The following is a 26,232-nucleotide window of genomic DNA, read 5'->3' on the forward strand; positions in this document are numbered from 1 at the left end:
CAAAAATCAGTTGACCATAGCTACATGGATTTATTTCTGGACTCTTTATTCTTTTGTTCTCTATATTCTTATGCCATTACCACACTTTAGCTTCATAGTAAGATTAAGAATCGGAAAGTGTGACTCCTCTAACTTTTGTTCCTTTTTTTTCAAGATTGTGCCTTTGAGCTTCCAAGAATTTTAGGACCAGCATGTCAGTTTCTACAAAGAAGCCAGCTGTTATTCTGATAGGACTATATTCAATTTCTGTATCAATTTGAAGCGTGTTGCCATCTCAGCAGTATTAAGTCTTCCAGTCTGTAAATATGGGGTGCCTTTGCATCTATTTAGATCTTCTTTAATTTCTTTCAACAGTGTTTTATAGTTTCCAGTGTATAAGTTTTGCACTTTTGGGGCTCTTAATTTATTCCTAAGTATTTTATTCTTTTGATACTATTATAAATGGAATTGTGTTCTTTAATTCCATTTCTGGGTTGTTCTTTGTATGTGTATCAAAATACAATTGATATTTGTATGTTGATATTTTATCCCGTAACTTCACTGAAGTTGTTTATTAATTCTAATAGTTTAGTGGATTCCTTAGCATTTTCTATATATAAGATCAGTTATCTGCAAATAGAGATAGTTTAACTACTTCCTTTCCAATCTGGATGCCGTTTAATATTTTTTTTTCTTCTTTAATTGCCCTGGCTAGAACATCCAACACAATTTTGAAGAGAAGTATCTTCTTGTTCCTGATCTTGGTAGGGGAGGAAGCATCAGTCTTTGACCATTAAGTACGATGTTAGCTGTGGATTTTTCATAGGTGCCCTTTTTCTGGTTGCTGAATTCCCTTCTATTCGTATCTTGTTGAGTGTTTTTATTCTGGAAGGATATTGGATTTTGTCAAATGCTTTTTCTGCATTTATTGAGATGCTCATTTGGCTTTTGTTTTTTATTCTATTGGTATGGTATATTACATTAACTTGGGTTGTTAAGCCACGCCTGGTGTTCCTGGGAAAAATCCTACTTGGTCATGGTGTATAATTTTTTTATATGTTGTTGGATTGGCTTTGCTGATGTTTTGTTGAGAATTTTTGCATCTGTATTCATAAGAGATAATTCATCTGTGTTTTTTTGTGATGTCTTTGGTTTTGGTATCAAAGTAATACTGGCCTCAAAAAATGAGTTGGGAAGTTTTCCCTCGTTTGGAAGTATGTGAAGAATTGGTATTAAATTGGTAGAATTTGCCCCTGAAGCCATCTGGACCTGGGCTTTTCTTTGTGGGTAGCTGCTTTTTTTCCATTGCTAATTCTATTTCTTTACTTGTTATTGGTCTATTTAGATTTTCTGTTTCTTCTTCTTTCTTTGGCTGCACCACGCATCTTTCAGGACCTTACTTCCCGGGCCAGGGATTGAACCTGGGCTCCAGCAGTGAAGGTGCCAAGTGGTCCTAACCACTGGAACACTAGGGAACTCCCTCTATTTCTTCTTGAGTCAGTTTCAGTAGTTTGTGTCTTTCTAGAAATATGTCTGTTTCATCTATTATCCAATTTATTAGCATACATTTATTTCTAGTGTTCCATTATAATCCTTTTTATTTCTGTAATGTCAGTAGTCCCCTTCTTTCTTTTTTTTTTTTTTTTTTTTTTTTTTGCGGTTCGCTGGCCTCTCACCGCTGTGGCCTCTCCCGCCGCGGAGCACAGGCTCCGGACGCGCAGGCCCAGCGGCCACGGCTCATGGGCCCAGCCACTCCGCGGCATGTGGGATCCTCCCGGACCGGGGCACGAACCCACGTCCCCTGCATCGGCAGACGGACCCCCAACCACTGCGCCACCAGGGAAGCCCCCCCTTCTTTCATTTTTGACTGGTAATTTGAGTCTTGTTTTTTTCTTGGTCAGTCTTGTTAAGGTTTGTTAATTTTGTTGATCTTTAAAAAGAATAAACTTATGGCTTCGTTGATTTTTTTTTCCTCTTCTGTTTTTCTGTCCTCTGCTTCATTAATTTCTACTCCAATATACTGCTTGCTTAGGTTTTTTTCTTTTTCTTTTTTTTTTTTTTTTGCGGTTTGCGGGCCTCTCACTGCTGTGGCCTCTCCCGTTGCGGAGCACAGGCTCCAGATGCACAGGCTCAGCAGCCATGGCTCACGGGCCCAGCCGCTCCGTGGCATGTGGAATCTTCCTGGACCGGGGCACGAACCCGTGTCCCCTGCATCGGCAGGCGGACTTTCAACCACTGTGCCACCAGGGAAGCCCGTTTTTTTCTATTTTAATGTAGGCATTTATAGCTATAATTTTTTCTCTGAGTACTGCTTTCACTGTATCCCATAACTTTTGGCATGTCACGTCCTCATTTTCACTCATCTCAGGTTATTTTCTAATTTCCCTCTGATTTCTTTTTCTTAGACCCACTAGTTATTCAGCAGTGTGTCATTTAATTTTCACATATTTCTGAATTTCCCAAATTCCTTTCTGTTACTGATTTCTAATTTTATTCAATGTGGTCAGAGAATATACATTCTATTATTTCAGTCCTTTTAATTTACTGAAGTTTGTTCTGTGGCCTAGTGTATGGCCTATGCTGTGCCTTGTGCATTTGAAAAGAATGGATTTTCTGCTCTTGCTGTGTGGAGTGTTCTATAGATACCTGTTATGCTTGTTTGGTTTTATAGTGTTGTTCAAGCCTTTTATTTCCTTGTTGGTCTTCTGCCAAGTTGTTCTATGCATTATTGACAGTGGGATATCAGCTATTGTTAAATTGTCTGTTTCTCCCTTTATTTCTGCCGGGTTTTGTCTTATGTATTTTGGTGCTCTGTTGTTAGGTGCATCTATACTTAGAATTGTTATATCCTCCTGATGGAGTGACCCTTTATCCTTATAAAATGTCCCTTTCTGTCTTAGTAACATTTTTTGTTTTAACACTCTATTTTGTCTGCTATTAGTATAGCCAGTTCATTTTTCTTATGGTTGATGATTGTATATCTTTTCCCATCCTTTTCATTTCTATTTATTGAATCTATTGGATCTAAAGTGTATCTCCTATGAATAGCATATAATTTGATCTTGTTTTTCTATCCAGTTTGACAGTCTCTGTCTTTTGACTGGATTGTTTAATTCATTCACATTTAACATTATTGTTGATATTATTAGATTTACATCATTCTTCTATTCACGCTTTACTGCTTTCTTTGTATTAAGTATTTCTTTAGTATAACATTTAATTTTAATGGTTTTTTTGCACTGCATTTTGGGGAATTATTTTCCTAGTGGTTTCTCTAGGCCTTACCTTGTACATATTAACTTTTTAAGTTTTCCTTTAGATACAATAACTTAATTTCAGTGAGATTAAGTTACTCCTATGTACCTCTCTACATAGGAGGTTTTTGTTATGTAAAGTAGTACCTCTGTATGTGGTACAAACCCAATAATGTAATACAATGTAATTATTACTTTATATAATTTGTCTTTTAAGGAAGCTGACAGAAGAAAGGAGAGCAGTTACATATTTCTAGTTTTTGTTATATTGGCCTTATTGCTCATTACTGGTTCTCTTCATTTGAATTCTTCCTGTGGATTGAAGTTACCATCTACAGTCATTTCCTTATTAGCCCAATACAATTTTACTCCCCCAACCTTCTTTGTGCCATTATTGGCAAATATATTACATTTCTGTGTTACAGGCCAAACAATACAATTATTTATATGTATTTACAACTATATATATTTTTAATATTTAAATATATGTATGGTTTTATACAACCCCTTTTTAAACCAGTTGAGAAGACAGGAAAACATATTGCATTTGTAGTGTTTTTTGTAATTACATAATTACCTTTACTGTTCTTTCATGTGGATTTGCATTATTGTCTGGGATCACTTCCTTTCTGCTTGAAGAACCTCCTTTGGTATTTCTTATAAGGTCTGCTAGTATGTGGTATGTGGTTGTTGTAGCAAAAATCTGAAAACATTGTAAGTGTGCTTCAGTTGGGAGACATTCTGGTGTGTCCATCTGTGCACCTAAAGGGAGGAGGATAATGTATTGGCGAGTGAGAATAGTATCCTAATTGTGCATCTTTTTTTTTTTCCGTTCATAAAACTTTTTTTCCACTTAACATGAACTTAATACACGTGTTCTTAACAATTACGCTTGAATTGTTCATGAAAATCTCATAAGACATTAAAAAAGCCATCATCTCAAGTTCCATGTTAACTATTTTTACAGCACGTTAGTCAAGCATCAAAAAAAATCACAAAAGCAAAAAAAAACTTAAGAAAAAATTAAATATATGGTTTTTTTTTTTGTTTTACTGCTGTGCTTGATATACATGAAGTACTGGATATCAAGCAATTCATTTTTTTTTTAAATTTTTATTTATTTATTTTTGGCTGTGTTGGGTCTTCGTTGCTGCACGCGGGCTTTCTCTAGTTGCGGCGAGCAGGGGCTGCTCTTCGTTGCCATGCGTGGGCTTCTCATTGCAGTGGCTTCTTTTGTTGTAGAGCACAGGCTCTAGGCTCATGGGCTTCGGTAGTTGTGGCTCAGGGGCTCTAGAGCACAGGCTCAGTAGTTGGGGCGCATGGGCTTAGTTGCTCCGCGGCATGTGGGATCTTCCCGGACCAGGGCTCAAACCCATGTCCCCTGCATTGGCAGGTGTATTCTTAACCACTGCGCCACCAGGGAAGCCCAAGCAATTCATTTTTACTGCATCTTGTACATTCGTTCTTAAGTTGCCTAAAACATTTAAATGCAAATATAATGAGTGTAGCAAAAATAATGAAAGCAAACAGCAGGTAACTTTAAAAATAATGGAATGTGAACCGTTTTTGCTCTTATCCAGAGTAAATTGGGTCACAGCTAAAGGAACGCTTCTGTAGCTGTAGTCAGCGGTGTGCACATTGAGACTGGGTGTTCTGCAGATAACACATAGTTTAACGTTTAATATCCATGGGATATCTATTTCTACTACAGCCTTGTAAGTGTGCCAAACCTTAAAGTACCCACAACTACACCTGTGACTGGAACCAGTTATCCCTTTTATTCCCCACAAGGACAAACCAATATGTAGGCAGTTTTCTTTTGTGTATCTTTAACTTGTTTCATTTTCAGCATGCATGAGGGCTATTAATATTTTCCCCAAGTAGTAGAGAAAAATATGTAAGGAAAAGAAGATGAAGGTGGGGAAAGGGAGTAGAAACAGAAAGTGAGATGATTTTCTGAAATGTGATAATAGAGTGGCTAGGGTAGAGTAGAGGTCCTGGAGATCAGCTTCCCCACTCCTCCAAAAATAGCTTTACCTGTTTTTCCTGTTTATGGCTTTATACTTGCATTACCATTACTTGCATTAATGATGGAAGTAAGAGTTGCCTTCATTCTCACCACCGAGAAAATCATGTAGCATTTTGGTATAAATCCTCCCAGAGGGAAAGGCTCTGGAATGCTGTGCACACTGTCCCTGAGCCCTACTTTAAGGACCGCATGGGGTTCTTTTGAATGTTTGATTTACTTAACCACTTCTCCACTGAAGAACATTAAGGTGCTTTCCAATTTTTCACTACTGCAATCAATGTGCATGCATGTTTCCAATTTTAAACTTAGGCTAGACTCTGGGAAGGAATTACTGAGAAATTTTTACTTCTGATATATTCCATCAAACTGATTTCCAGAAAATAAACAGTTGAGCCTCTCACCAACAGAGTATAAGTGTCTCTTTTCAACCTTTACATTTGGGGGTATAATTCTTCCTCCTGGGAATCCTATGGATTAAAAGGATGTATATCATTAAAATACACTGTTTGACATTCGTATTCCTGCTTTTATATCCTCCCTGTTTATCCTAAAGAGTTCCATGCATTTTAGGGCATTTGCCCCCTTGTTAGGTGTTGCACATTTGGTTTTTAGTAGGTTTTTTTATTTGTTTGCTGCTTATAATTTTTAAGTAAGCAAATCAGATTTCTGCAGTACAGCTGTAAAGACATATGTCTGTAATCAGTTACATACAGTAAGTATGGTATGGAAAGATGGAGCATTTGAGCAAAGATCAAATCGGGTCGTGGCTCCATGCTTGTAGAGTGGACCCACGCTTGTACCCAAGGGTGTGCTTACAGAACTACGCAATCTGGTAGTAGTCATTGGCGGTGCTGGGCCCCGAGGTGGAGAGGTGTGCGGGTGTGAGTGGTCTCTGCCCGATCCGGCGGGGTGGTGTGGGGAGTTTTGGATACCTGGGGCAGCCTCTGCAGCCCTGCCTGCCTTGCCCGTAGCTCATGATGGAGCAGTCTAAGAAGTCCTCGCTCATGGTGGCTCGCAGCATCCTCAACAACAAGCTAATCAGCAAGAAGCTGGAGCGCTATCTGAAGGTGAGCTGCACGCCCCTGGCATGCTGGCCCCGGCCCCGGCCCCGGCCCCAGCCCCTGGTCCTGGTCCCGGCCCCAGCCCCGCGGGTCCTCCCTTTCTTCAGTATGGCGCCCCTCTCCGCAGGGCGAGAACCCTTTCACCGACAGCCCGGAGGAGGAGAAGGAACAGGAGGAGGCCGAGGGCGGTGCCCTGGATGAGGGGGCGCTGGTCGAAGCGGCAGGGGTCGCGGAGGGTGCAGAGGGCGCGCCGGCGCAGCCCCCAGTGCCCCCGGAGCCGGCCCCTGGGGCCGCGTCCCCGCCCCCACCGCCGCCCCCCGAGGAAGACGAAGAGGCGGCCGTGCCCCTACTGGGCGGTGCGCTGGAGCGCCAGATCCGAGGCATCCCGGGCCTGGACGTGGAGGCTGATGACGACGACGAGGAGGGCGGGGGGGGCGCTCCATGACCCGGGCCCGGGGCGGGCGGGGCCCGCGTGGCCGAGGCTGCAAGCCGAGTCTAATAAAGTTCTTCCCATCTTACCTCTTCCTCTTTTGTCTATGTGCGGCGCGGTCCCCGTGGGCGGGTGTCGGCACCTAGCCGCTGGGCTGTGTGTGCCTGCGGGTGGGGCCCGGGAGGGGTGGGTTGCGCCTGCGCACTGGCGGGGAGGAGAAGGGATACGCCTGCCAGCAGCAAGGCACCGCGGTCCGGACCAAAACTCCCAGGGTGCTGTGAACACCGATCCACAACAACCGGAAGGCCAGCTGGGGTGGTAAGGGCGGTCCCGCTGTGAACTCCAGCCAATGGTAGCCCGTGGAAGGGGTGACACATGCGTCTGGTCTACCAGTAGAGGACGGCGGGAAGTGCGTTGAGCGCATGCGTCCTGTGGTGGCTTAGAAAAAGGAGCTGCTGGCGGGCCGAGCTGAAGACATGGAGCAGGGCTACGGAGGTTAGTGTGGGTAACTCAGTGCGGGGTGGGACCGGCAGGTGGTGCCCGGGCGGCAGGGCCACCGCCACGCAGAGGGCTGCGGGCCGGGGACTACACCCGAGCGCGGTTACCGCAGTCCGGCCCTGCGGCGAGGCGGCAGGGGCGCGCGCGCGCAGCTTATTGGATCTCGGCCCCGTCGCTCCCGGGGCGCTGCGTGCGGATTGGCCGACAGGGCCTGAGGAAGTTGGCAGATTTCGGCGTGCCGACGCTGCGGCGGGCTTCGGGGGGCGCCTGAGGCGGTTGGGGCAGTTTCAGTTCCTTAACCCCGGCGGGGTTGGCCGGGCCCTGCGGATCCTCGCCGCTAGCAGGCTTGCTGTCCCTTTTGGAAGACGCCACAAAATGGCGGCGCCGGGGGGCGGAGCTATGGCGCGAGTTTGTGGGGCGCGGGGTCTTCGGCCGGGAGCCGAGGTGGAACCGCTGCCTGTTTCCGGGCCGTCGGGCCTGTCCGGGGACCTGCGGGGCTTGGCTGGGGTCTCCGCGCGGCACACGTGATCTGGGGCGCCGGTCCCGGAAGCCGTATGGGCGGCGCAGGTTTGGACCCCGCCAGGCCCGCGGTGCAGAGCAGCGGGGCCTAGTGCGGCCTCTGCAGTGGTTAGCCTCACTGGGCGCCTACCGCGGACCTAGCTCGTGCAGATCGGGGACGACACATTTAAGGGTCAGATGCGGGGTATCTTGGTCAAAGCTTGGAAACCCGATGAGCTCTGGGGTCGTGACAGATTGGGGGCTTTCCTTAAGGCAATCCTTTGTGGTGGCCTGGAAACGCCAGAGGGGCTGTGTGAGAGGGAACGTGCCCTTACTCACTTGGGTTTTAGGGCCTGCGGCAGGACGGACCTTCTTGGGCGATCTGCTCTCAGTCTTTGGAATCTGAGCCTCCTGGGAGGCCTTTGCTCTATGCTGGAAGCCGCGTTTGCCCGCAGGGAACAGTTGGAATATGCAGGGTTGGGCTTGACCCGGCGCAGATCCCTATTCAGGTGTATGAGGTTCGAGAAGTAAGCGATCTGATCATGGCTGCCGCAGCGAAGGCGCATGTTTTGAAAGGTGGCAGCATTAGCAGGAGGCCAGCAGCAGGAATTGCAGAGAAGCAGAGAGGTCCTGAGGTGCATGGTGTGCTTGTGGCTCTACCTGGTACTCCTGTCTTTTCTGCAGTGTGACTGGATCTCACTCTTCTTTACCTGCCTCCCTACCAGAGTTTTCAGCTAGTAGTAATTCTGCTTTATGCATGCCCTTAGCTTGGAGAGGACACACACACACACACACACACACACACACACACACACACACACACACACACACACACACACACACACACACACACACACACACTAGGCACTCAGTGGTTTGGGTTGTCCTGGTAGGAGAGAAAGGTTGTATTTGAGAGAGAGGAGGCTTTGTAAAGGTGAAGTCGTTTGACAGGTATGAATGGTTGCCCGTGCCCAGCTCTGTGCCAGGCTCCAGGGACACAGATGAAGCAGGGCTAGACAGATGCTATCATGGGAATGTCTGGAGGGGCAGAGGGAGCCACCACAGAGAGGAGTGCAGTCTGATGCCTTAGGGCCAGGCTGAAGCCCTGGGACTTCAAGGCCCAGCGGAGCATTGTACGGTTCAGAGTCACACAGAAGCGAGGCCTAGAGAGGCACAGCTGTTGTCTCCAGAGTTTCGAAGTTTGTTCTCAGTTGTGGGATACTTATGGCTGCTTGGGGTGGGGGCGGGGGACTGTGTCCTAATGATGAGCTAGCTGGTGGCTGGTTCTGTGTCTTCCTCAGCTGCGGGTTGAGGCTTAGGTCAAGGTCCCTCATCAGGCAATGGACACAACTGTCCCAGAAGCCCATCCACCTCTTCTTTTTTCTGTTTTGACCTCAGGCAGGTGGAGTGTGATAATGCAAAACCCAGCTGTGGGATGACATTTAAGGAGACCTTGTTGTGGTTGTGCTGCCTTCTTGTAAGGCTGGCACTGAACTCCTTCAAGGAGATTCTTTTATGTTCCTCAGAGCATCTCAGAAGCACTTGTTCTCTGGTATGACACATATGACCCTAACTCACAGATCTGTTCACAGGCTATGGGGCATGGAGTGCTGGACCTACCAACACCCAGGGTAAGTGGGATGGACCTGCTTTTCGGGGAGGCATGGGCTACCCACCCCCCAGCACCAGCATGACATAGTTGGGACCAAGAAACCTTTTTTGTAAAGGGCCAGATAGTAAATTTGGGGGCGCTTTGCAGGCTACATGGTCTCTGTAGTGCAAAAGCCACCATAGACAGTTTATAAACAAGTAGGTAGGCCAGTGTGCCGATAATATTTACTTAAAGACCCTGGAATTTGCATATCGTATGATTTTCATGTGTTGCGGAATAGTCTTTCTTTTAACAACTTTTGTTGTTTAATTCTAAGTAAATAGCCGAGGGTATAACGAAAGGTTTTTATAATTAATAGACTTTATTTTTTAGTAGCTTTAGGTTTATAGGATTGAGCAGATAGTGCATAGAATTCCATACACTCCCCCTACCTTCACCCCAGTACAGTTCCCTTATATGTTACAATTTATAAAGCAATGTTGATGTATTGTTATTAACTATAGCCTAGAGTTTATATTAATGTTAACTCTGTTAAACAGTTCTATGAGTTTTGACAAATGTGTAAATGATGTGTCTTTTGTCAAAATTCGTATGTTATGAAGTATTCTTTTGATTATGTTTTTTTTTCTTTCCTGACCATTTAAAAACATAAAACCCATTCTTAGCTTGCAGGCCCTACAAAAACTGGGCTATGGACTAGATTTGGCCCGTTTGCTGACCCTGCTTGTGAGTCTATATCATGGTGCTAAGTGTGTGTGAAGTACCAGAATGTGCTTTTTGGTGGGCGAGGTTTTCTTCTTTTTGCCAGCATCTGTTCCAGGGCATGGGATAAGGGTTTACTTTGTTTTCTGAGCCTGGAGCTTGGCTCTAGCACCACTGGGAGCAGGGTGACTTTTCTGCCCATCACTGAGTTTCCCAGGAGGAGGTCTGTGTTATTCAGGCACATGACGACCCCTTGCTCAGTTGAGTTAGGGACATGATTTTCCACCAGTGCACTCTCCGTGCTGTTGGCAGTGCCTTAGTTCTGCCTCCTGGTGAGAACTGGCACTTTAGAAGGGCTCTCTACCTAGGGACCTGGCCTGGGCGGCCTCTTGGCTGGTGGCCCACACTGGACAAGCTTCCTGGAAAAAGGCTGCTGTGTCCTTTCTGTTGCCCTAATGGAGGAGATCAGGCTTGCTTAGGAGAGAAGCCCTGACTGTGCTCCGCTGAGTGCTCTGTAGGAAACGAGTTTTACAGCTAGTGGACTGCAGCCTTTCCTGGCCATAATGGGCAGCCAAGGGTGCCTCCTGGAGCACTGACATAGCCACCCTCAACCCTGGCCTGTGCATAGTGGATGAGGCGATAACTGTTCTTCAGCACCCGGCTGTGGTGGGGGGAGGGGATGTGTCTCAGATGCCTTTGTTTTGCAAACAAAACTCGTATGTTTTTGTTTCTTCTAAGGTGCATATGGAACTGGTGTGGCCAGTTGGCAAGGTAGGCCCTTCTGGGGGTCCATGGGTGGGTGAGTGGGCCTCCGATCAGCTACCTAGAGAGGCTGGGGTGCAGGGATCCCCAACTTCACTCCTAGACGTGCTCACAGCTGTTGTGAAGGCTCAACAGACTGGGCCTGAGGTGTTGAGGAGGGCTGGGGGGCAGGCCTCCAGGGGAACTTGCTGGATATGGGGGGTGGGGAGAGTTGTGGTTGTATTCTGGGAGCAGCAGCTCTTTGGTGGGTCCGTCAGTAGTCCCAACTGCTGGCTCCTGGGCTCTCGCTTTGGATGAGAAGCAAGTCTTAGGATCTGGTATAGAAAACCCATTGCTCAGAGTTGAGGCCGTGCCCCTGCCCTCCTCCTGCTGCCTCTTGGCAGTGTTGGGGTAATGCCAGAAGCACTTGGACCCATGACCCTTTTCCTTCTCCGTGGGCAGTGGGTGCTCCTCCCCAGACTTGTCCACCATGGGCTGGCCTTGTGGCTGCTGAGATCTGATTTAGTTTTTCTTCCCTCTGTCAGGTTATGAAAACTACAATTATTATGGTGCCCAGAACACCAGCGTCACCACAGGAGCAACCTACAGCTACGGCCCAGCCTCATGGGAGGCCACCAAGGCCAGTGATGGCCTGGCACCTGGGGGCCCTGCCATGCATATGGCTTCTTATGGCCCAGAGCCGTGCACCGACAATTCCGACTCCCTCATTGCCAAGATCAACCAGCGTTTGGACATGATGTCCAAGGAAGGAGGCAGGGGCGGGAGCAGCGGCAGTGGGGAGGGCATGCAGGACCGGGAGAGGTGATTATAGACCTGAGCCCTTCCCGGGGGATCCCGCATGCCCAGCTTTGTGTAGACGGGAGTGGGCACCTGCTCTTCCAGGGAGGGCTCTTCCCCAGCTCCCTCCTGAGTGTAGGATAGATAATTTGAGCCATTGTTGGGGCCGAGGCATGTAATAGGACTTGCTGGTTTCTTGAGTGGTGGGGCTTAGGGCATGACTGTTAGCTAAACTACGCCAGACTCCTTATTTCTGTATCAGGCGCCTAGCAGACTCTCTCCCTTCCTGTGGCCAGGGCTTCAGGCTCCTTTTCAACAGTGTTTGAAAGGGATTTTGGCCTGTTTTATTTTCTGAGCATTTAGGAGGGATGCGTGGTGGTTTGGCTTTGCTGTTCTGAATATAGGGAAGTCAGCTTTGCAGGAGGCGTTGAGGTGCCCGGACAGTGTGGTGATGGGTTGTGCTTTCTTTGCAGCTCCTTCCGCTTCCAGTCGTTCGAGTCCTATGATTCCAGGCCTTGCCTGCCCGAGCACAATCCTTACCGCCCCAGCTACAGCTACGACTATGACTTTGACCTGGGGCCCGACCGCAATGGTGGCTTTGGTGGTCAGTACAGTGACTGTCGGGACCCAGCCCGTGAGCGGGGCTCCCTCGATGACTTCATGCGGGGCCGAGGCCAGGGCCGCTTCCAGGACCGCAGCAACCCTGGCACCTTTATGCGCAGCGACCCCTTCATGCCACCTGCAGCCTCTTCTGAGCCTCTTTCTGCTCCATGGACGGAAATGAACTATGTGGGTGGGCGGGGCCTGGGAGGCCCCTCCGCCAGCAGGCCTCCACCTTCCCTCTTCTCCCAGTCCATGGCCCCTGACTTTGGCGTGATGGGCATGCAGGGGGCAGGTGGTTATGACAGCTCTATGCCCTACGGATGTGGCCGGTCACAGACCCGGATGAGAGATCGGGTATGCCCTTGCCAAGTTCTCATCTGCCTTATTTGCTTTTCCTTTTAAATAGCTTTGTCTGTTAAGATTCACTCATATTTTAAAATGCACTTCAACTTTTAGTAAAAACGTACAGAATTGTGCATCCTTCACCACCACATAATTTTAGAGCGTTTCCGTCATCCCAGAAAGAAACCTCTGTTATTAGCAGTCATTCCCCGTTCTCTCCCCCAGCCCCTGGCAGCCACTAATGTACTTTTCTGTCTCTGTAGATTTGTTTTTTCTGGACGTTTCATATGAATGCAGTCATATAATACTTGGCCTTTTGTGTCTGGGTTCTTTCACTCAGCATAAAATTTTTGTGTTTTGGTTGGGGTGGGGGCGTCCAACCATGTTGTATTTCTTTGCTTTCTGAAAAGACCTTTTCTGTCCTTGTTCTCTGATCTTACAACCTCTTTGTTCTTCATTTCTCTGGGGTATGTTAACCGTCCGAGTAAGCAATGCATTGGAATATGCTTTTGTCTGTAGCCTAGGCGGAGAGAGTTTGATCGCTGCGGCCCAGATAGCTTGGGCAGGAAACGGAAGCAGTTGCAGATTTACGATGAGCCAGACACCAAACAAGCCCGGGCTGACAGTGAAGGAGATTTTTCTGAAAACGGTATGCCCTGGGGCCAGTAGGCCCAGCTGTGTATGAGTCGGTTGCATGCTTGGTGTTCTGCCTGCTTGTCTGGACAGGGGACACACAGGAACTCAAGGGCTGTCTGTGTCACCTGCACTCTCAAAATCCCCACTGTAGTCAGGACAAGCGCAGTCACTCTGGACAGTGAGTTTGGGAGGTGAAAACAGGGAGTGGGCCAGCTGCCGAGGTGCTGACTTTACCTATTCCTTTGTGTTTGGTAGATGATGGAGCTGGTGACTTCCGGTCAGGAGATGAAGAATTCAGGGGTGTAAGTTTGCCTTTACTCATCAACCTCCAGTGTCTCTAGTGTGGGATTTTTTCCTTACTTTAGTGTCTTCCTTACAAAGAGGCAGAAACAGCTGCTGTGGTAGATTCAACTCTACCTCACGAGTAGATTTTTTTTTTTTTTTTTTTTTTGCGGTACGCGGGCCTCTCACTGTTGTGGCCTCTCCCGTTGCGGAGCACAGGCTCCGGACGTGCAGGCTCAGCGGCCATGGCTCACGGGCCCAGCCGCTCCGCGGCATGTGGGATCTTCCCGGACCGGGGCACGAAGCCGTGTCCCCTGCATCGGCAGGCGGACTCTCAACCGCTGTGCCACCAGGGAAGTCCTCATGAGTAGATTTAATAATCAGATTTGCAGCTAGGTTTCTAAGAGTTTTCCACTTGCAACAATCCTTCTTTTCTTGAAGACCTTCCCAGCCCTCTCCCCAGCCATACCTGTGTCCTCGCAGTGATGTGCCTAGCTATACACGTGGTAACTGCAGTGGCTGTGTAGGCTGAGGCTTTCAAACAAGCGCCGAAGACTCATTTGCTGCCAGCTCTGTGCTGGTGCTGAGCTGCATCCTTGTCATTCAACTCTCAAAACCAGTCATGGGAGATGGGTGTTGAAGGCTGGCTCTTAGCCAGGACCATGCACAAGCACCTGGGGAGCAAGCCTTCGCCACCTCCTGCAAATTCTGATCCAGGTCTGGGGTAGGGCCTGGAAATCTGGGTGTATGAAGGCTTCATCCAGGTGCTTCTGATGGTCAGACGAGTTTGGGGAAGGGGAGGAAGGGGCAGGATACAGTGAATTTTCAACTTTTCTGAGGGTCTTGCTTGCTCCATGTCTAGGTTGCTTAGATCTTGAGTCTGAAAATCTCTGCATATCTGCTGATTGCTAATTTAATCTTTAGCTTAATGTCTAAGGAATGGCCTCGGTTTCAGTTTTCAGTTAGATGAGTCGTTTTTATCTATACCTGGCTTGTTATAACGTAAACAAGTAGCTGGGAAACTTCATAAAGCCCATTTTCATTAAAGAGTGCAGGAACTAGCTTCCTACAAATTGAGGTTGCTTAACACAGTTGATGGATGGGCTCTTGGTCTTCCCATGTGCAGAACCGTTCACTTGCCAGAGGTAGTTCTCTAGCTTTAGGAAGAACTAAAAGCTGGACTGTGTCTTTAATAAAAAAGCAAGTTAGTCATCATCACAGAATCTCAGAAGGCAACCAGGACTAGTGAGAGGACACTCAGGCTCCATCCCATGGCCGTGGAACTTGTCCTGACACATTTTGGGCGTGTTCCTGGTGGCACAGCGACCACCAGGTGGTGGCAGGGTGCTGGGCTGGTCGTGGAGAGTTCTAGAAATTCCACCTCACGGTCTGACTTTGTGCCTTTTTAGGAGGACGAATTCTTCGAATCCGGGAGGCAGAGAGGTAGGCATCACCCAGCATCCCTTTGAGCTTTCCTGTGTCTGCCCAGCTACCTTGCACTCACTGCCTAATGCCCAGGCGGGCTGGGTTTCTGAGCAAGCCCAGGGCCTGGGTGGAGGGGCTTGTGGCTCAGGGAAGAAGAGGGGCCCTGCCTGCAAGGTGGGCCTTAGCCATGCCAGTCACCCTGAGGCTTTGCCTTGGAGTTTGGAGCAACACTTGCTGGAGACAGGTCTGTTTGCCTCGCTCAGTGCAGGCTGCAGAGGCAGGGGGTAACTCATCTCTGGGTGTCTGCAATAGCTCGCGGTGGTAGGGAAGGGAGAGTCTCAGAAATGCAAGAGAGAAAAGAAAAGGCGCCCTCCAGCTTGTCTTCTCTGCTCCCCCCTTGGCCAGTGCACGTCCCTGTCCTGTTTTCTCCCGGGCTTCATTCTGTCCACAGTTCCCTTGCTTGCCAGGCCAGGGCCATGCTCTCAGCCTCTGTGGTGGGGACACTGGCACGGCATGGGGCAGAGTTCAGACACCTGCCTGGGTGGGGAGCTCGGGAAGGGGGGGGGACTGTCGGGACACTCAGGCCCAGATCCTCCAGAGGCAGTCACTGCTCAGCAGATCTCACCAGTTCGAGCGAGGGAAACCTAAGAGACCAAAATAAGCAGCAAGAACAGAGCAGTGTTAAGCCCTTCAGGGGGATGTGGAGAAGCAGCCGCTTGTTTCTTTTCCTGTTCCCATGGGTCTGTCCATAGCTGGTTTCCCCTAAGAATCACAGGCTGCCTCCTGTGTGACTCTGCTCCCATAAATTCTGAAGGCCCCTGGCTTAGATGCTCCTTCTCTCATACGTTCAGGTTTAGCCAACCCTCTGAGGTCCTCCTGCCCTGTTTATTGAGGCAGTTAACGTTTATGGCATGGGACCACAGAGAGCATTTTGCAGCTCATGCAGCGGGGTAAATGCTAAAGCAAAGGTGACGTGTTTATTGCGCGCAGGTCCTGCTACCTACCCGGGATGACTTTGCTATTAAACAGCAGTAATAGTTTCAGGCAGTGACCTCTTGCCAAATATCCCACACGCCCTTTTGAGAGGCTTCTGAGCAGCGCACGCCGGTCGCCATCTTCGTGGGACAGTCTCGTGACTGGCATCAGGGGTAGGGGTTACAGTTCAGATGCTTATCCAACCTTTTTTCAGTGTCTGGCCCTGGCCCTGAGCCGCGGTGACCTGGCCTGGCCTCGCCTCATGCTGGGACTCTGGGCTGCACAGCTCTCAGAGGAGCTCCCACACTGGCCCCACGGGATGGACGGAGGACCAGTTGGTCTCTTCCCATTTTTATTTCTGGGATTGCTTCCCACATATTCTTGGGAAAGCCCTAGATTGATGGTTTTTGTGAGTGGAAGATAGAGTTTGGGCCACCAGGGATTGTCAGACCTGCTGAGGCCCTAGTTCAGAGGAGGCCAATGGGACAGTTGTCATGGTCCACCTAGAGGTGGGACGGAGGGCAGTAGAGTGGCTTGCTTTATTTTCTGAGGCCTTCCAGCTGCTGCCTCTTTATCTGGGAAGAATTGCTTCTCTCTCTCCTTAAGTAACATTGGGAGAAGACCCAATTGTAGGGTGCTGGATTAGAAAAGCAAGATAGGGAAGGACACAGAGAGCAGGTGGGCCATGGTGTGAGTGGGATGGGCGGGCCATGTCCCTGGCCCATGCCAGCCTTATCAGACCATGGGGGGAGTGAGGTGACTCCCTTGGGAACTACTGAGGGTTCTCATCAAAGGCCACCCCTGTTGGGAGCCTTTGACAGCCCTTTGGTACCTCAGGGTGTCCTGCCCCCGCCATGTGTGGAGGCCGTGGCAGGGCATGGGGTATGGTGGCCGAACTGTGGCCCCCATTCAAGGCCCTGGTGCTCAGCTCATCTGCAGGCTCCTCAGAGTGTCTCGAAGGAACTTTTCTGTTGCAGGAGAGAAGGACGATGAGGATGATGAAGTGAAGAAGAGGAGGGAGAAGCAAAGGAGGAGAGACAGGATGAGAGACCGAGCAGCTGACAGGTGAGGAGGCAGGCGAGGTGGGAGGTGAGCACTGTCAAGACTCCCCTGAGCTCATCTGTCATCACTCCACAATGCAGGGGGGCGCCTGGTTTGATCTTCTGACTCCAGGTGTATGTCAGGAAATCCAAGTCAGGTCGATGGGAGACAAAACTTGGGAAACACACTGAATCTTATTCTTGCTGGTGGGTCTGTGTGGCCTCACATTCCCAGCTGGCGGCTCTCGATTGCCCTCCTGCAGGGCTGTGAGGAGTTCCCTTGCCCCCTGGCTTGTGTCTGTCATCCCAGACAGGTGAAGTTCATTCAGCATAGCTGCCAAGAAGGTGCTTTGGGTCCCTCGTCCACATAAATCCAAACCACCTGTGGAGTTTGACGTGACGATTATATATGTATAGTTGCTACCTTCAAGATTTTGTCTCTAAATAGAAAAAAATGCAAAAGTGCAAACCCCAAAGGGCTGTGTGCTGTGACCATACCATGCGCCTCTCCCCGTAAACCACAGGTGGCCACGTGAGTGCGTGGTTGATGAGGCCCATGACCACAGGTGGTCATGTCTCTATGCACAGGTTCTCTTGATGACTTGGAAGGGAACCCTTGCCCTTGAGGCTTAAATGGGGGTAGTGGTTTCCCTGTGCAAAGAAATGCTTAGCGAAAGAGCTAACAGTAGAGGCTGGAAAGCCAGGAACTGAAAAGTAGGAGTTCCAAGTGTTACACAGAATTCATTGAAATCCTTGTTTTTAAACAGATGAATAAAATGACAGCTATATTAGATCTGTTTTCATGCCACATGGGAACTGAGATGACTTTTTTAAAGGAATCTTTAGACTGCCCTAGTGACTGAAGATCCTCAAAGAAACTTGGGGAAATTGTCATGGGGGAGGTAAAGTTGCAGCAGGGAAGTAGGAACCCTGTATTTCCTTGGTAGCTTACCGAGAGTCCTGCACATAGGGCCTGGGAGATGCTTCACTCCTCTTTCGGGGGTATCTGCAAAGGCAAGAGTGTCTTGTGGCACTTGTCCAGAGATCAGAAGGCAGGCGTTGGGGGCCAGCAGATCTCTAAGTCGGCAGGGGAGGACTCCTGAGTGCCCCAGGGCCTGTGCTATTACACCCCAAATGGAGCAGAGCTGAGGGAAGCAGCACCCCACTGTGGGGGTTTGGGGGTCTGTAGCGTGCTCTCCCCTTGCCGTACAGCATGCATGCATTTGGTGAGATTTTGAAAGCGCACAAGAAGCCTCAGTTTTCCTTCATAGAACTTGATTGTGATGTCTTTACGTTGAGTCCCATTGGAGAATTGATCTTAGGATATGTGAGTTTTGAATTGTGTGAGGTCTTCGGGAGTTCCTCTGTTGTATTAAATCGGGGTTGCCTTGTATCTTCTGAGTGGCTGCAGAAGGAGACATCTGAGAAGCTATGAAGTTAGGTACTAGGCCCCCAGAGCAGTGGGCTGGAGACTTAGGGAGCTCACAGTTCTGAAAAGTCTCCACCTTTGGCTGTTCTCTTGTGAGCCTTTGGACCAAAAAGAGTGGTAAGGTAGTAAAGTGCTACGTGAATCATTTTCCTGAAATACTTGCAAGGTTGTACTCTCATTCTTAAGGTGGGGAAACTTGGGGTAACTGCTACTCTGACACCCTGTGTGTGACAAGTCAGAAGACTTAATTCAGAAATTGCTTTCCCATTTCCATTTCAGTTCTAAGCAGAGATGAGTTGGTTATCTGTGCATCACCGCTTTTCTTTTTGTCTTCCTTCTCCAGGATTCAGTTTGCCTGTTCCGTGTGCAAGTTTCGTAGCTTTGAAGATGAAGAAATCCAGAAGCATCTGCAAAGCAAATTTCACAAAGAGACACTGCGGTTTATAAGTACCAAATTGCCTGACAAGACGGTGGAGTTCCTCCAGGTAAATCACGCTTGGCCTCCATCACGGCATTTCCCAGTGATCCTGCAAGGGTCAGATCCCTCACAGAGAAGGGAAGGGAAATAAGAGGCCTAAACTTGGTCAAGATTTCGTTTTCCAGAATAGCAGTGTACAAGTCCCGAAGTCAGAGGGACAACTGAGAGCTCCCGTCATTGTAGTTCCCACTAATTCTGCCCATGGAGCTGCTCTGATAGCTGTCTTCCCTTCCTTGGAGCAGCTGAGATAAGGCTGTCACTGCCCCCCATGGGCTTGGCAGTCACCCTTGGGGGGCTGCGTCTGGTGCAGTTGGAAAATATCCACATGTGTCACCCTCTCCTCATTTCCTTTGGTGCCATCTCACAACCTCTCTAGGAATACATTGTAAACAGGAATAAGAAAATTGAGAAGCGGCGTCAGGAACTGATGGAGAAGGAAACCACAAAACCAAAACCAGATCCTTTCAAAGGTGAGTTGTGATCCCGGGGTGTGTGCTATTCCAAATCACAGAGCCCAGCTCGGGGTGGTTGAGCATGTGACGTGAAGACAAGTGGGAGGGGCGCTTAGCAGGGGAAAGAAGCCTTCAAGTGTGGCCTAATGCAGATGACACCTCTACAGGCAGCTTACTGGAGTGACATTAAGCACTCTGATGTTTTTTTCTCCTTCGAAGAGAAAGGACCAGAAGAATGAGAAAAATTAAGTATAAAGTTGCCAGGTGTAGAGGCCATTTGTCTGTCTCCATACTCCTTCTGGAGGGCAGGTGATGCCCGTCTTAGATTCTGTCCTAACTGTCCTAACTTAGAGAGGGGCTACAGGGAGAAAATGTGGGCCTTGATGGGGAGTAAGTGGGAAGAAAGCATCACTTGCATGCTGTCCCAGATCCCACAAGACTTGGGTTTTGTCAACAGGGATTGGCCAGGAGCACTTCTTCAAGAAAATAGAGGCAGCTCACTGCCTGGCTTGTGACATGCTGATCCCTGCGCAGCCCCAGCTCCTCCAGCGGCACCTGCACTCTGTCGACCACAATCACAACCGCCGGGTGAGTGCCGCCCTGATGCTGGGTGGGGCAGGCAGTCCTGGCTGCTAGTGGGAGGGGTTCTGAACTTTCTGTCTCTTACGGGGAAGCTAACATCTTTAGGGGCTTTTGCCATATACCATCAAGTCCATCATTTCATCAGGTGGTTGTAAAATGCACCCCAGTTTCTATTAAAACGTGAGAAAAATGTGTTGCTTGAGATTGACTAAATCCAGTAGCTGCAGTTCTCCTGGGTTGAGAATGTTCTTTGTAAACCACACGGGTAAATTCCCCAGTTGCTGAAAAACTGGATTTCTTATAAGCTGAGGCTGAGGGCCACTCAGAGCAGAATGGCCTAGGGGACCCAGGACTAAGGACTGGTTTGATCCTTACTAGCTGATGGGGCCTGAGGCTAAATGTTTAGCTCAAGGCGTTGGCAATTTTTTTTTTTTTAAAGGGTCAAATTGTAAATATTTTCAGCTTTGAAGGCCATCAGGTCTCTGCCTAAAGCCTGCCTAACGCCTCAAGTCCGCTGCTGACGGGCAAAAGCAGCCAAAGGCCATAAGTAAAGGAATGGGTGTGGCCACGTTTGGTCTGTGGGCTGTAGCTCGCCAAGCCCCGGTTGAGCATCTCTGTCTATCGTTGGTTTACCCTGACTACCAAATTGGAGCTACGTGCCCACCCGTCCCCTGGTATTATTAAAGATCAGCCCAAAACCACTGTACAAATATGGGATTTTCATATGAATGTGTCAAGCTCTAGAAAAGTCAAATGGTTGCAGCCTTCAGACTTTTGCTCTAGAATTTACTTGTAAAGTCAATAAAACTCAAAAAACTGAAGAAAAAGCTTGCCCTTTTCCCCTTCTGAGTCCACATAGCTTCTGGTCTGTAAATGTTCTTATTTCATCCTTGCTTGTGCACATAGTATACATCAGTCGTGTGCCTGTGCTTTTGTCTTTCGAGATTATCAGACTTTTCTACACTATTTCACAATCTCAGTTCCGGTGCCTCTCCAGTGCCTTCTTTCTTTCATTATTGGAGCCTAGCACTTGGGGACTTACCATAGTGAAGAAAGATGTTAGTTGTCTCTCTGCATAGGACTAATCTCAGAGCAGCTGAGTGTAACCAGGCTGATGTGTTCTCATGCTTCTCTATGCACGCCATTTTCAAAAGCCCATGTTTGATTCCCTTTGTAGTTGGCTGCTGAACAGTTCAAGAAAACAAGTCTCCATGTGGCTAAGAGTGTTTTGAACAACAGACATATTGTGAAGATGCTGGAAAAATACCTCAAGGTTTGTGCTCAGGGGTCCAGTAGATGGGAAGAGCTTTTGAGGTGGAGGATGAACTAACTGTGGGTTTGGAATTATATCCAGAGTGCAGTGTTTGGCATTTCTGAGTCTTTTGAAGAATTGAGAGATGTTGGAATGTATCGGGCTTGGGATTCCACAACTGCGCATTTCCTGAGACTCACTGCTTGCCTGGGAATTCTGGAGTTTGGTCCTACTTGATTAATCTGTGTGATGGTGCTGACTCTCACCATGAGAAACCCTGACTATCCATAAAATACCAAGCAAAACGCTGGTGAGATGCTTCAAAACAAAGCAACAAACCAAAGTAAATGATATTGTCCAGGTAGAAGCTAAAAACAAGGTTTTGCGGGCAGAGACAACCAACAATGAGATGGGGAACGAGGGGGAGGGAAGAGCCAGTGGTGCCATACTACGGAGTAGCAGGAGCAGAGTAAGAAAAAAATCCCAAAGAGGGCACCCTAGCGAGGAGGCTGCTTGGAAGAGTCTCTGGTTCCTCCCTGGGAAACATATCTTGCTAAGTGCTCGGCCCCATGACTTCAGCGTTTAGGGCTGGGAGTTAAGATTCAGCATAACCTGACTAGGATGTGTTTGCCCTCCTCTCAGTTGTTAACTGCTTCAGTGTTTGACAGTTCATTTCAACCGTAAAGGGATAGAATCTAAATAAGCGGCTTGAGAACCGTAACTGATCAGTGTTCACTTTGTGGCTTAAACAGACTTCAAGTTCCTGGAGTCAGCTGTAGACTCAAGCTTCTAAATAAGTGTCTTTGTTTTTGTTTTGGGTCCCACCTTGCGGCTTGCGGGATCTCAGTTCCCCAACCAGGGATTGAACCCTGGGCCATGGCAGTGAAAGCCCAGAATCCTAACCACTAGGCCATCGGGGGAACTCTCTAAACAGCGTATTTTAAAACACGTTTTCTAATCTGCTAGTGATAATGTTTAGTTTACTTTTTCTAAACTAGACATAGTTTTAGCATATGCTCATGAGAAATTCAGCTTCTGAGAGAGGCACACTTGGATTGAATCCGGACTGATGTTTAATGGCTGTGTGACCTGGCAAGTTAACGATCTTTAAGTCTCATATCCTTCTCTGTAAAACGGGGATAACCTTCATGCCTGGGCTGAGTGCTTAATCGAAACTTAAGAAAGAGCCTTAACTTCCTGTTAAAATGAGGCTTTTTTTTTTTTCTTTAATTGGGTTAAGAAAGCCTAGGTCTTTTAAACCTTTCCTCACCATTACATGCTTGAATAATAAGTGCAAAATAGTACTGGTGAAGCTTTTCTGAGATGTCTTTTCTGAGTCTGTGGGCTCTGAGCAGCTGTAGGATTGACTCACCTGGTGTGATTTAAAAGGTTTCTCTTGACTCTGCCCATTATAAAAAGATAAACTCCCAGCAACCTGAGCCTCAGTCTCTCATTTGGACAGTTCTTTAGACTGCACTAACCTGTGTTTCCTCTTCTTGGCCAGGGTGAAGATCCTTTCACCAGTGAAGCCGTTGATCCAGAAATAGAAGGAGATGACAATTTAGGAGGTGAGGATAAGGAAGAGACGCCGGAGGAGGTAGCTGCCGAGGTCTTAGCTGAGGTGATTACGGCAGCAGTGAGGGCAGTAGATGGGGAAGGAGCACCTACCCCGAAAAGCAGTGAAATGCTGGCGCAAGGGGAAGGCCCTATGGACACAGCTGAGACCACTAGTGGTCCCCACCCTGGAGAGCAGCTGGAAGCGGAGGCACCCTGTGGAATGGCACCTGAGAAGGGCAACACTGAAGCAGAGGCTGGAGGTGAAGCTGCTGAGGCTGGAGGTGAAGCTGCTGAGGCTGGAGGTGAAGCTGCTGAGGCTGGGGGTGAAGTTGCTGAGGCTGGAGGTGAAGTGGAAACCCTGGCAGCAGAGTCGGAAGGCACCTTGACAGTCACTGCTCCTGTCCAAGCTGCTGCAGAAGCCGAAGTGGAACAAACTGATGCAGAGTCCAAAGATGCTATTCCCACAGAATGATCCTCCTCTCCCTGTTTCAGGGGATGTGTTATATAATGCATTGTTCTTTCTTCTTTGGTTTATAAGCAGTACTAGGGTATATGATGCTGGAATACTATTTTGGTGAAGAGACCCAGCCATTTCCTTCAGAAAAGTGTACCTCACAGGCTTGTCTTAAGAGTTGCGTGGCTTTCTGCCTTGGTTTGAAGGCTGCAGAAGCTGTACATTCCCACAAGTGGCTGTGACATCTCTCTTTACACTGTAGTTGGAATAATAAAAGTTGGATAAGTAGATTTTGGTGACACTTTGCTTGTTAAATACAGCCAGTGGCTGAATGCACCACCACAACCACCAACACCCCTGCCCCCCCCCCCCCCCCCCCGCCCCGTATTATTTTTTGGTCTGGGAGCAGTTCAGTACTAGGATATATCTTGCTTTATAAAGGATTTTTTTTTTTTAAGTTTCATGAATTTGCTTTGGCTTCAGTTTTTGATCTCTGCTTTTGTGGTACACTGTATGGTATGTGGTCCTCCTTCACAAGATGTAGCAGAATCTTGTTAACATGCGATGTTGATCCTGTCACATCACTGAACTCTCAAAGGCCTGATGAATCTGACACACCTGCACCATTAGAAGCATACCTACTTACCCCTCAAGAATGGGAACACTTTGCCCAGGGCATTGTTTCCCAATCTTTAGTCCTTGGTGAATCACCTTTACAATGTTTTACCTCATTTGTGTTCCACCTCTGCATTACTTCAGGGTTTTTTTGGTTTTGTTTTTCTTTAAATTGAGTTACTTCTACTTAAATATATTTAAAAAGAAAATTTGATGTCTCATGAATGGAAAACCAGTATAAATTGCCATACATAGATACTATCCGTGGAAAATGAATAAACATTTTATTTTAGATAAATACTGTTGCTTTGGAAGTTTCTGAATCTGTAAGAAAGAAAAGCCAGCATGTGTTAAAGGGTAGTAAGCAACAGTTATACTTTCATATAATCAAAAGAATTGAAAGATACCTCCCTTTTGAAATGATACCGCTGGGTCTGTTTTCCTATAAACCTTTGAACTGTCACATTTGGGGAAGCATTGGCCAGTGGGAAATTGTTAGGAAAGAGGTAGCAGAATACTTGATGAGCATCTGTTGTGTACCAGGTGCTAATTCATGATAAAAATTAGATATGGGCACTGCTCTCAAGGAGCCTTATTGGAGATGTGAGATGAATATTTATGAAAAAGTCAATGTTAGAACTAAAAACAAATAAACTGCTTAGTAAGAAGAAACCGGTGCCTATGAATCTTTTCTAAACATTGTTCCTTTTACTGCACAGATGTGGCTTAGTCACAGGTTATGCGTGCCCTTTGAAGCTTGTTCTCTTGAGGCCAGAATGGTGGCACTGACCATCAGTAGCCTGAAAAAGGATAAGAAAACTATGAAACTGCTTTTTTTTTTTTCTTTTTGGCCACACCACGCGGGATCTCTGTTCCCCAACCAGGGATTGAACCTGCGCCCTCAGGAGTGGAAGTGCAGAGTCTTAACCACTGGACCACCAGGGAATTCCCTTGCTTTTCTTGTAAAATTAATACAAGTCTTGCCATTGAATCTGAATTTCAATTAAGTTCTTTCACTACCACCCTCGCCCCCCCACCCCGTGTGAAATGACATGAATCATTTTATTCCTAAACTTAGGTTAAACCAGGCCCTTCCTCATTCCCCAAGATGGGGAGTCATTACTCAGGCTGCACAAAGGGGTGCGCTGATATTCCTGAGGTGACAGGAATAAGTTGCAAGCTTCCTCATTGCAAACTAATATCGGTTATTTCCCATCTGTAGGGGAGAAACCTGAGAGAGACGTTAAGTAACTTTTAGGGCCCCACATTAAAGATGTGGGACTACCGAGGTCAATACACAGGTCCATGAGACACCAATGGCCGTGAACTTTCCATACAGCACCTTTATTATTTAAAAACAGGTTTAGAGAATTTGGCAATCTGCTACTGGCAAGCAAAAAAATCTTAGGAATGGCAACCTAGTTTCAACTTTTGGTAACATGGTGGGCCTATGTGATTTCTTTGGGTTTTTATGAAATGCTACAGTTGCTAAAGGGGAAACAGTACAATGTAATGAGCAAAGTGCTCATTCAAGAGTACGTAATCAGTATTAGTAAATCCTCTTCACTTGGACTTTGGACCATAAAGAAATCACTTCCGCTGAGAGTGATCCTTGCTCACCAGAAGTGCAGCTGGTGGTGATTAGACAGGCACAGTAGAGTTGAAGTAGAATTTTAGCACTAACAGAGTAGAAGAGCCTTTTAGCATTGGGCCACTTCCTTTATCTTGTATAAGGACACTGTGAGGCCTATGAGGTTTAGTTGGTATGTACCTCCTCTCAAAAACACTATGTGGTTGAGCATATACTTTATATATATATATATATGAAATAGGAATTCAGTTTGGGGGACAATATGAATATGGTGGGGTAGGGGGCAATCTATCCATTCTCACAGAGTTGGTTATCAGAATTAAGGGAGATAATAAATACTTGGCACTACTGAAAAAGTGGTTTCTAAGGTCAACGGTTTTGGGTTTTTTTTTCCTAAGAGGTAAAGTTCAAATAACAAAATGGGCCATTAACCATTTTAAAGCAGACAATGCCATGGCATTTGGTACACTCACAAAGTTGTGCAACCATCACCTATAACTGGTTCCAAGACATTTCCCTCACCCTTAAAGGAAACTCCTTACCCATCAACAGTCACTTCCCACTCCTCCTCCCCAGTCTCCTGACAACCACTGATCTGCCTTCTGTCTCTGGATTTATCAATTCTGGTTGTTTCATATAAAGGAAACCTACACATGACATTTTCAGTCTGGCTTCTTCACTAAGCATAATGTTTTTGAGGTTCCTCCATGTTGTAGCCTATATCAATACTTCATTCCTTTATATGGCTGACTATTCCACTGTATATATATACTACTGCATTTATTTATCCAGTTATCCAATAATAGACATTTGAGTTGTTTCTACCTTCTGACTATTATGAATAGTGCTTCTAGGAACATTCGTGAACAAGTATCTGAGTACCTATTTTCAATTCTTTTGGGTATTTACCTAGGAGT

At 47.4% G+C, this 26,232-nt stretch overlaps 2 protein-coding genes across 3 annotated transcripts in view; both read left to right on the forward strand.

Moving 5' to 3' along the window:
* AKAP8L (A-kinase anchoring protein 8 like) overlaps positions 1–6,768 on the forward strand; it is a gene marked incomplete at its 3' end in the record, with an annotated part of 29,958 nt that extends 23,190 nt beyond the window's left edge. The window contains exons 13-14 of the mRNA XM_082836650.1: positions 6,234–6,329; positions 6,451–6,768. Coding sequence (XP_082692776.1) covers positions 6,234–6,329; positions 6,451–6,768 — 414 coding nt within the window. The remainder of the gene's footprint in view (positions 1–6,233; positions 6,330–6,450) is intronic.
* A 418-nt stretch (positions 6,769–7,186) lies between these two features.
* AKAP8 (A-kinase anchoring protein 8) lies at positions 7,187–23,401 on the forward strand. Of its 2 annotated transcripts, XM_082836648.1 has the most exons (15): positions 7,187–7,248; positions 9,342–9,380; positions 10,802–10,834; positions 11,350–11,626; positions 12,076–12,559; positions 13,067–13,196; positions 13,439–13,485; positions 14,875–14,908; positions 16,843–16,930; positions 18,678–18,819; positions 19,189–19,282; positions 19,722–19,852; positions 21,024–21,119; positions 22,603–22,957; positions 23,000–23,401. In XM_082836648.1, the coding sequence occupies exons 1-15, from the start codon at positions 7,230–7,232 to the stop codon at positions 23,125–23,127; spliced, it is 2,097 nt and encodes a 698-aa protein (XP_082692774.1). In that variant the 5' UTR covers positions 7,187–7,229; the 3' UTR covers positions 23,128–23,401. The 2 variants fall into 2 exon arrangements, with proteins under 2 accessions (XP_082692774.1, XP_082692773.1); XM_082836647.1 differs by having other exon boundaries at positions 22,603–23,401.
* The last annotated feature ends 2,831 nt before the right edge of the window (positions 23,402–26,232 follow it).

This window comes from Leucopleurus acutus (genome assembly GCF_964270905.1).
Source record: "Leucopleurus acutus genome assembly, chromosome: 3".
Taxonomy (NCBI): domain Eukaryota; kingdom Metazoa; phylum Chordata; class Mammalia; order Artiodactyla; family Delphinidae; genus Leucopleurus; species Leucopleurus acutus.